This window comes from Phalaenopsis equestris, unplaced genomic scaffold (genome assembly GCF_001263595.1).
Source record: "Phalaenopsis equestris unplaced genomic scaffold, ASM126359v1 Scaffold218760, whole genome shotgun sequence".
NCBI classification, from domain to species: Eukaryota; Viridiplantae; Streptophyta; class Magnoliopsida; order Asparagales; family Orchidaceae; genus Phalaenopsis; species Phalaenopsis equestris.
Window position 1 is genome coordinate 45,566 of NW_018237177.1, and position 11,266 is coordinate 56,831.

The following is an 11,266-nucleotide window of genomic DNA, read 5'->3' on the forward strand; positions in this document are numbered from 1 at the left end:
TATATATATTATAAAGGAAATCAATATTTGGTAGAGGCCCAAATATTGATTTTCCATGCGCATCAAGGCCCCATGATGAGGGCTCGCGCCATGTGCCTAACTATTTGAGAACCTCTCGCCATTGGGGATCGAACCCGTGACCTGAGGAGACTTATAGTGAACCTCGCCAACCAACAGGCCATGTCTTGCGGCACATATAAATATATTTATATATATAGAGAACACTATTTTTCAATTCCTGTTCTGGCTTTTATTCGGTAATCGGATTGGGAGGCTCATGTTGTTGACCTAATTTTGCGGACAACCTAAATTACTCTTTTACTTCTATCCTTCCGCAATTTAAATGTAAAATATTTTATTTCTGTTTTAGATTCAATATTTCCTTATTTATGTTCCGGCTTTCTACTCACAATGGGGCTGGGGTGGCTTAAACGGGAATGCATTTTAATTCATAATGCCGTCATAACTAGTGTGTGTATGTGTGTTTTCTGTGAAGGTTAAATGTGTAGAGGTTTTCAAGGAATTCTATCAGACAAAAACTAAGCACCGTAAGCTTACATGGATTTATTCCCTTGGTACCTGTAATATCAATGGGAAGTTTGAATTCAAGACAATGGAACTCGTTGTTACAACTTATCAGGTTCTATGCACTGTTATTTATTTATTTATTCATTAATTGGATACTCCTTAACCATATGTTTCTAATAAATGACTTTGCTATATACAGGCCTCTGCTCTTCTGCTCTTTAATGGTTCAGATAGATTTAGTTACTCTGAGATCATGAATCTGCTAAATCTGACAGATGATGATGTTGTCAGATTACTCCACTCCCTTTCTTGCGCAAAGTACAAGATTCTTAATAAAGAGCCAAATACTAAAACCATTTTACAAACTGACTATTTTGAATTCAATTCCAAATTTACTGATAAAATGAGAAGGATTAAGGTTCATTTCTTTCGCTTCTATTGCATTCTTTGCATGGCAAATTAATTATTCATCCTTTTTACCATTTATGAGGTTAAATCTTTCAAACTGTAGATACCTCTCCCTCCAGTGGATGAGAAAAAGAAGGTGATTGAAGATGTAGACAAAGATCGAAGATATGCCATTGATGCTTCTATTGTAAGAATTATGAAGAGTAGGAAAGTCTTAGGCCATCAGCAACTAGTAATGGAATGTGTTGAGCAGCTAGGCAAAATGTTCAAGGTAATCTATAGCTTTAATCTTTTATTCTTCCTTCACAGTTGAATTTGCATATTGTTGCTGGAAAATCTAATCTTATCAGACTGCCTCCATGCCTCAAAATCTTGGAAGCACCGATGCCTCAAAACAGATGCTGTATCCTTGTCCAACACTTAATGGGCATTACGCATGTAATGTGCATTACAATTAGATGGAAAATTCAGCGTGAATTTAATTATTTTGAGTTTTTTCTCCTCTTTTATATTGAATTAAGCAGCTCAATGTATTATGTGTTTTTCATTTAGCCATATATCGACGATTTTTAATATTATAATATTGCAGCCTCCTTTTCCATCATTTCTAAGGATAGCTACCACTCCGTGTCATTGCTTTTCATCTCCTTCTCTTTGGTATTTTATATTATCTGTCTACATCATCCTTTTTTTTTAATTTATAAGAATTTCCAGTTACAATATAATTTTATTAAGGATTAGTATTATATCCATAGTTTCTGTATTGAGTATAGATGTGCTTGCAAATTATATTCAAAATGAGAAGCTTCAGTGTGCTTTATTCACTGGTGATAGTTCTTTATTCTAATTGATGTGCAATCTATTGAAATACACGAAGACTTGGTGTAATAAAGAAAATGCTTAAAAGATAATTGCGTAGGATATGTAAAATGAAGGTTGAGTGTATGATGAAGAAATTCTTTTTTAAAAATCACTGATAGTCAAGTTAACTTCAACAAAAATGATTGGTAAGATCTCTGTGTCATAAAATTGACATGGAGTGATCGAATTTGAACTACATTCAAAACTCAAACGGCAAGTTCTGCCAATTTTCACTGAACATAATCATAAGAATAATATTCATTTCTAACTTAAATAGTTGGTTGAAATGAGGATGCTTACAAAAATCTAAGCACTAAATAGTGGATTTAAATTTCAAAATTTAAAGAACATTGCATGATCCCATATGACATGTAGATACTTAGAAGATATCAACATGCACGCAGCTTGATGGGTTTACAGCTTCAAACAAGTTGGACGGCTCATACCATTAGCTCGGCAGTGGTATCAAGATGAAAATAAAAGTGACATTTAAATACATAGCGCACAATTCGTATGTGTTTACATATCTTACATCTAAACTTTGATATTTGCACACATAGCACTCAAATAATTAATATCACATAAAAATTAGCACTATTACGATTTTTTAAAAGTGAAATAAACTTTTTCATGAATAGTCTTAAATCACCAGAGATATAAAAGTTGTGGGATACGTAGATACTGAAGAATTGTGTGCTACATATGTAACATTCTCAAAATAGAAATCTTTATTCATAGCATTCTACTGACAATGAATAACAACTAATGTTCCAACGCAACAATGAACATCAGTTACTTCTCCTTGCACTTCATTGTGCTAAGTGTAGTCCAATGAAGAAGCTGATCGGCTACAAAAATAATATGCAAACTAACGAATCATGGTATGCAACTCGATGTTCATCAGAATCAATTCAGTTAAAATGTGGTGGTTGAACGAAAAAGTACCGTCACATCCTTAGTACATCTGAAAGCATCAGAAAATCTATGAATGGCTCACAAGCATAATTAAAATAAATCACGAAGTTTACCTTTCATCTGCATCTCAGAAAAATGGCAATAGGTTAGGTACGGCATAATTATATAAGTACCCGATGGCAAAAGGCAATGAAAATTATATTGAAATCTTTGGATGCACTGTTTGAGGAAATCATTTTGGAATGAATCACTAGTTAGAAAATTGTTGGATAACGTAGTCCTCAACATAGAAGACATGAACCATGAACCATGAAGAATATTAATTCAATGAAATGAAAAGCATGCAGCATGAAGACTACAAAGTGCATGGTGAAGCAACATCAACACCATAAGAAGCATTGTGAAGCATATTAAAGTGCATCGGAGTGTACTCTCTTAGTTGCCTGAGCGCTCCCTGATGGAGCAATGCAGTGCTACAATGTTTTAATGCTTCAATAGTTTAAAACAATGCCAATGTCTGAATATAAATTTGATTTTTTCTATGTATGAAGGCCATGAATTATTTTATTCTGTTTTTTGCATACTTTTACATCATGTTATATGGATGATTTTTTTTCTTTTTTGGCAACACATCCAAGATATGACATCTATGGTTCGCTTGAGATAGTTTTTCATAACTTCTTTCCACATACTGCCACAGTTCAATTTCGCAAAGTTTTTTTCTCGGAAGAGAGAAAATTAATAACAATCACAATAATTTTCAGAAAATTAAAAATTTTTGCGCAATTCTCCATCTACCTCTGCAAAGAGAATAAAATCCATCATGTGCTGTAACAGATTGCGTGTTTTTCTTTTTGTTTCCTTTTTTGGTAGCCCGACTTCAAGGCAATCAAGAAGCGGATAGAGGACCTGATCACCAGAGATTATTTGGAGCGGGACAAGGACAATCCTAACCTGTACAGATACCTCGCCTGAAGCCTTAACGGTACACTTTCACAGGTGTTCATATTTTGCCTACCCTCTTTTTGTGCCTGTCCGCAATAATTGTCAAAATTGATCAAGGCCTTCGGCTCCACAATAGTGTTTTCCATAGCCCTATATCCTAAAATTCTCGAACAATTTCAGGGTGAGCTCAGATTATCTGAATTCAACTGTGGGGGGGATTCGGCAAATTGCATTTTGGCTCCCTCCTCCCCCTTTTCTCATTCCCTCACCATCTATGCCCTGTATTGATTTATCAGGCCGCTCGTGTACTTTAATTTCATATTACTTGTCCTTATTTCTTGGGCTTATTGCAGTTGTCGCATGTTTTTCATACTTAATTATTGTGTAGATTGATAGTTTGTGACCACTTGGGGACTTTGCCATTTTCTTTCTTTCTTGTGTAATAAGTTCTCTCTTTTTGGATTGGGGACTCAACTTGGTAGCATGAATTTTACCTGAATGCACAGATTATGAGGTTTGTGAAAATCAAGTTTTTACTTAATTTTCTTACTTGCCCGTTCCATGATTCTGTAGAATGCATATTAAGAATACAAATTTGATGGTTTGATTTGAAGTATTTGGAGAAACAGCTGTAGATGATGATTTGGCCTTATTTTTCACTCTAGGTTCAAATAAATGGTTTCTTTTTTTTATTTGTCAGTTTTGGGTTAGATGTGTCAGGTATCTGAATTGAAATTAAGTTTCATTGATAGAAATGCGTGTGAAACACTAGCTCAATTTTGTTTCGGACAGGTTCATTGATTGAAATGCTTGAGAAACGCTAGCTCAATTTTGTATCGGACAGGTTGTGTTAACTTCTTAGGAGATGTTGAAGACAGAAGTAGCTCATAAAATTGCCTTTAAATAGAAGCATTTACATACATGGTATATTTACACATTTAACACTTGAGTTTTAGTATATATATATGTAATATTTAAAATATTAATGACATTAAAAAGGTTATATAACTAATTTTTTTAAGAATGATTTTTTTTTTCCAACTGGAGATTTTTAAGAGCAAATATAAAAAATATAGATGTTGGGAGTTTTGTGGTGTGTATCTTAATTTTCTATGTTTTGTCATTTAATATTAAGCTTCCTAGCCCTGTGTATGGGAGCATGGAAAGAATTGGGTAATTTCTAATTTAGGAGGCAGGCATGATTTATAAAATGCTAGCTAATCCAAGAAACGTTAGCTACAAAGTACTAACAGACCAAAAATAGGTGTACATGCATCGGATATGGCTCTGGCTCGGGCTGAATTGCATCCGAAACAGTTTCGTGTCGGAGGTCTCCCATGGTTCGCCATGATTTGGGATGGCTCACACGGCTCGACACATAAACTAGCCGGACATGGTAGCATAAACTTGCCTTCTTCGTCTTAGTCTTACATTGAACTAGAAGTCGAAGAAGCTACTCAAGTTAAAATTGCAGTGTCTCGTGCAGTCCTCAGTATAGTATGTCTCTCACCATTACATTGTGTATTGTTCTCATCATCTCATTCAAGTTGCAAGTTGTTTTAGACATCTCGAACCCGTGAAGGTTTGCTGCTTCTGTTGCGAGCCACCCTGGTCTAAGTGAGCCTATCGTCAACACAATATAGAGCAGAGTCAAAAGTGCGAGCAACATTCAGTTCATTCTCAGCGTTTCTAGCTTTCTTAGCATCCAACTTTTGGATTGTCCAACTGAGCTCTTCTTTCAAACTGGTGAATATACAAAAACTATGTTTTATAAATAAATTAGGAATTGTTTTGAAAGAGCTTTTATTATTGTTTTACATTTTATAAGACTTTACAATATATATATATTTAAAATATGTTCGAGTCTAATGCTTGCCAAAAAAATTCCCATCATCGAAACTCGATTTATTTTCCCTCTTGAAATGATCTTCTCATCCTATTTTCTTAGCATGGTCCGTGATTTGCTACAATAAATAGTCAATTTTGTCCTCATAGTGCACTTTATAACACATAACTAAAGTTTATATCACCACATTTCAAGCAGAAGACACATTTATTATTGTTTTCGTAGTTGTCAAGCTAAGTTTTTGGGAAGGGGTACCTGAAGGAGAGCATATATTTGAAAAATTCTATTTTGAAAATTTTGTATTATAGTTGCAGGTGAATGAATGTCTGAAATATCATTCACTACACATTGTAAAAAATTCATAATTTTTTTTAAATATCTGTAATTCTCAAATTTAAATGTTTTGTATGAAATCATAAAAATGCAAAAAGTATAATGTTAATTGTTAACAACTTTAAACTATTCACATCATAATACATTAAACAAAATGATCAAATGCTTTTTGATAATTTGTAACCTTCAGTTACATTACATAATACTTATTCATAAAAACAAGAATATATTATTAACTCACCCATTAACTAGAGCATTGGTGGTTTTCTCTTGTAACTCAATATCTCATCAACAACTACACCATTGTCCATGCATGACTTGCCTAAATCATCATCAATATCATTCATCGATTGCCTCAATCAATACTCATGCTCATCAGAATATATTGATTCTTTTTTTTAGCTATACTTATAATGTCAACATCAAAATGAGAATGATGACGTCATATGTAATTATATAACATTATTATTACAATAATAATTTTAATCTTTTCTTTAAAGAGTATAGAGACATATCTCGTAGAACAACTCACTTTTTCTTTCAATCTCCAAAAACCCTATCGATGGTATCGTGTAATGATAAGTGATGCTTATTGAACATTTCTTTTTTTCTTGCATAATTTCACTAGCACTTTCAAAGTTTGGAATGATATTTTTATGTGGAAAATAACATAAGAAGTTCTCATTATAATGGATATTCAACATCTATTAAATAACATTTTCTTGTTAGAAAATTCAACAATTAATTTCTCTATTAAAAGTTAATATGGAGCTTACTCCAGTATCAATCAACCTTGAGACGACATGGAAAAATTATGCATATAAGATCTCATAACAAATCTGAAAAATATGACAATCGTGATTAATGCCCTCCATCTAACCATGAAAAATTATATATATATTTATGTCGTTTTTTGTCATTATACTCTATGTAGGTGAATCAAAACATCCATTATATGCAACCTTATCACCATTTGACATATGTACGTCAACATGTGACCATTAGTAGCACTAATACAATCCTATCTCACATAGTAATCTATTCAAATTTTTTTTAAAAAATCTTTAATTCTTTTAAGAAACGAATGATTAATACCTTGAAGTACGTCATATATCAGTGATCACATGATATTTCGTTGGGGGTGCTTCAAAAGATTTGATGCTCAGGTTTGATAACTTTAGAAGATATATTTACTAAATCATTCAAACTAATTGAAAAATATCTAATGATCCTTTCAAACGAGTGTTGATATCTCTCACAAGCCACCCTGATAGACTCGTTATATGATAAAATGTGAAGTTTTATAGCTAGTACTTCTTTTAAATTCATTCTGAAAAAAGCCATGAAGACTATGAATAAAATGCAGTTCATTCAACAAATCAGTAAATATTAATTAGCTCATACAGAATATACTACCCCAAGTAGTTTTGTTATCCATTTATTCCCTATAAATATTGATGTCATATCATGTGAGATGTATGAGTCGTTGTGCTCTTAAAAACATTAATGGCACACAGCCCTATCAACAATCCTAAGAACTTATGTGTCTGTGGGAACAAAATTTGATCAATGCATAATCCATATTTAAGCCTTCCTCTCCTTCTCTTTTCCATGTCAACACACCATAAATGCATTTCTGAAGTCATGGGTAGTGTCACTTATCTTTTTTCCTATCCAAAATGATCTCTACATCAAGTAAGTATTGTAAAACTTTACTTTTTGAACATTAATATAATTTAATTACAATTTAGAAGATTTATTCTATGTTTTGAATGCTTGTCACGACAAGGCATTTGGATGCCATCACCACTTGACCAAATAATAAATTATATGTGGATTGTGGTAGTAAATTTTAGATATAAGTTGTCATGTCATTTTTGTTCCACATACTTGTGAAAAGCTTATATTATGGAGTTAATTTTGTGTATATGTGTGTGTGTATTGTACACCAAAACATGGTATGCACAGATCTCCAGATAATCTAACTGTTTAGATCAAAAGAGGTAAAATGAAGATCATCACCTTGATGAAAAGCTTCTAGTAGTCATGAAGCTGGCTGGCGGCTAGTCGATCAAAGGGTCGACGACCAACCTTAGGACTGCAAATTGACTGAAGGCCAGTCCGACGACCAAAGGTTTGCCACCCAGGCTATTTTGGAACAAATATTCATGTCAATGAACAAATAAAGGTCTAGTACACCCTGCAATCTCACAACAATCAAAGTGAGGCTCTCTCAGTAACTCCCTTAATGATCTAAAGATAGCCGCCAAGGAACTGTAATCAAGCAAGCTGACAGGTTACACTAAGGTTGATCGGCTACCACTCTCAAAGCCATGCAAATTCCCAGAGTGAAGGCCGACCGACACTCAGGCAAGATAGTCGACTAATTCCAACTTGGTCAATTGACTCGTGAACCCGTCGAGTAGAAGGTCTAAGCCATACAAACAGGCATCTGAATCAGTTACAAATATGAAAAAACACTATAAAAGATAATAATACCTTTTAACAGCTCTATTAACGTAGGTACAAACATGCAATTTTCCACTTTTGGCCCTCTATCGCCTATAAATAAGGGGTTCGTAGCATGTATTAGGGCTTTTAACCTTTGGTTTTTTTGCCTCTATAGGTTCTAGCCTCTTATGCTCTTCTTTCTCTAGACCCACCCTTATATGGAGAACTCTCTCCCCTTCTCACTTGTAACCCCCCAGTTACAATATATTAAATGGGTTACAGAGCTCGGGAATACCCTAGTTCACCTCTTTCATTTATTTCTCCCTCTGTTTCTTTATCTTTAATTCTTCTTTAAGATTTCAATCACTTCGAACCTTGGGCATGCCTCACATGATAGATCTAGATTCAACATTCTGAAAGGTGCGGTGAGTGTGGAACATGCTACGGGCAAGAAGTGAAGCAACACCAATGAGGGGAGATGCATCTCAGAGACAATCATAATAGGGAGAACATTAAAGAGTTCATGCAACAATAGATATGCAGCTGAAAAAGTCATTTTTGTTGTCTTCCTAGAAGTTTTGGCTAAGAGGTAGGTACCACAAAATGGATAACCGACGCTCAAAGGTCAAAATGAGTCAATTGGTTGTGCTTACACATCACTCGACCAATTTCACATGACACGTTATCTAGCAAATAAATGGACTATTGCTTCAAAACTTATCCGGTGTTATGAAAAATGTTTCCAATATTTCTCTATGTCCAATTAACACTTGGGGAACTTGAATCCACGAAACAATGTCAATTGCAACCTCATAGTGGTTCGGTCGGCAAAATAGCCCACAACGCTTCCTTAACATAAATCTTGGTCTTAAAGCCTGGATTGGATAAAGCTCTGAAAGCGGTTCCCTGTCTAATAGTGACAAGCTTCACAAAGAGTAAGGTGCAAATCACCCAAGTAACGAGTCTCAACAGTTACTTTTGCAAAAGCAAAGACAAGATTTGCCTAAGTCCTGACGAAATATGAGGCCTGAATGAGGCGACAGTCTGACCAAACAACCCATACCTTAATAATTATAAGACGTGATCCAGACGACAACACCATAAAAAAAGAGACTGGCAAGGATGATATAAACAACTAATCAACGTCTTTACAACAAATCCAACCCACAATGCCAAGCATAAAAAATCCGATCTCAAAGATCAATGCGGATAAAGCTCTAGAGGTGGTTTCCTGTTTAGCAGTAACAAATTATTGAAGGGTAATGCACAAATCACCTTAATAGTGAGTTTCAACGATTACCACCATGAAGGCAGCAATAAGAGTTGGTGTAGTCCTAACAAAAGGTGTAGGCTGATCGAGGTGACATATATGATCGAGCAGAATGATATAATTAGTGTAAGACTTATTTCAGACTACGACAAATAAAGAAATAACCGACGATCTTCTCAAGATCTGAGTCATCAACAAAAACAAACCTTATCACCAAGTAGTTATAACAAAAAAAGTAATGCAATAAAGGTAAAATAATAAAAAGAAGAAAATGTATAAAAAATGATCGAAAAGCTTCAATCATTCCTAACTGACATACTAGTATTTTATATATACAAAAGATTTCATTTACATTATCTTTACAAAAGTTTTTCTTGAGAAAATCTCTAAGGATCAGGAAGCCGACTAGAAGACTCTTGTTTTTTGTTCTTTTTAATGGAACTCAGAGCCATCAACTTATCTATTTATATGTTATTGTATGATTTTTTTTTCAAATAAATCTTCCTCTTGAAACGTAGAAATGACTCAAAGAAGAGAGGAATAAAAAAGAAGGATATATGATGAATAATAGACATACAAATTTTAAAAAAATATACGGAAGGTTTATGTAAGGTAATCCTAGTGTGATAAGTTGAGAGTATACGTCTGAATAAAATTTGATTAAAATATCTTAACATGCAATATCCACGAAGAAAAACTTTACATAAGCCACCAAAAGCCAGACAACCAAAAAATACTTTTTTTTATGAGGTCAAGAACACTTCCAAACAAATGTATCCCTTTGGTTATTTACATCTTTACAGATACCCAATATTACACTAGATAAAAAGGTCTTGCTTACATTATCATGATAACATATAGATAGATCACCACAAAAGGATGGTTATTCCATCAGAACATCTCATCATCTCGAGAGCCTATATCGAGCCACAAGGAAGATGGTGAATACCTCATATCCATAAATGGATAGCATCACGTTGAAGAACAAGGCATGAGAAGTAATCAGATCATCATGTATGCTCGTGCCACTGCTTCAAGGCTTAACTAGGTCATAAGGGTAGAAGGTGAATCACTGTATCCTAAATGAGCAACAAGCCTGCCAGTAAATTGGGGGGTAACTAAATGACATCAATGAAGTCATAAATGAATGGGGTCAGAGAGGGATCATCAACAGGAAGGTAGAAAAATCCTAATCTTGTAAAGATAGTTAGGTCAAGATACCATGGATTCATCATCCCAAGCTATGAAGACCATAAGTATACCTAGTCAAGAAAGTAGTCGACCCAATTCGATCTAAGACTCCTTGTCAGCAATCTATGAATTACATCATCTATGGAGAACTTGGTAGCTCTAAGGTCAAAAGAAGGAAACTATAAGTCCTATGATCCTATAAAAATAGATCTCCAAGTGGTAGGACTTATACTCGCCAAGTAAATGACAAGGAAACCACCAAAAATAATAGAAAAAGAGAGGTCCAACAACAAAGTTGAAAACAATTCCACAAAGGAATTATACCCCGTTTGGGTCAGGGAAGCCTCTAACACCCTAATCATGTAAAACAACTACCTAAGTATAAAACTTATGCTTGACAGCTTGGGTTAAAGAAGCATGAGGGCTTCTCATTGGGATATACAATATGATGCAGTTATCTAACAATAATATTAAGCGTGGAAGTCTTATTAAATATAACTGAGATATATATATATATA

At 34.2% G+C, this 11,266-nt stretch overlaps 1 protein-coding gene across 4 annotated transcripts in view; it reads left to right on the forward strand.

The window, feature by feature from the left end:
• Positions 1 to 4,182, forward strand: part of LOC110037334 (cullin-1) — a 29,441-nt gene extending 25,259 nt beyond the window's left edge. For 3 of the 4 annotated variants that reach the window (XM_020741960.1, XM_020741957.1, XM_020741958.1), the window contains 4 exons: positions 497 to 640; positions 728 to 946; positions 1,040 to 1,207; positions 3,586 to 4,182. In XM_020741960.1, the coding sequence (XP_020597619.1) occupies positions 497 to 640; positions 728 to 946; positions 1,040 to 1,207; positions 3,586 to 3,687 (633 nt within the window). In that variant the 3' untranslated portion in view covers positions 3,688 to 4,182. The remainder of the gene's footprint in view (positions 1 to 496; positions 641 to 727; positions 947 to 1,039; positions 1,208 to 3,585) is intronic. The other variant, XM_020741959.1, reaches the window with a different exon arrangement.
• Positions 4,183 to 11,266: the final 7,084 nt, after the last annotated feature.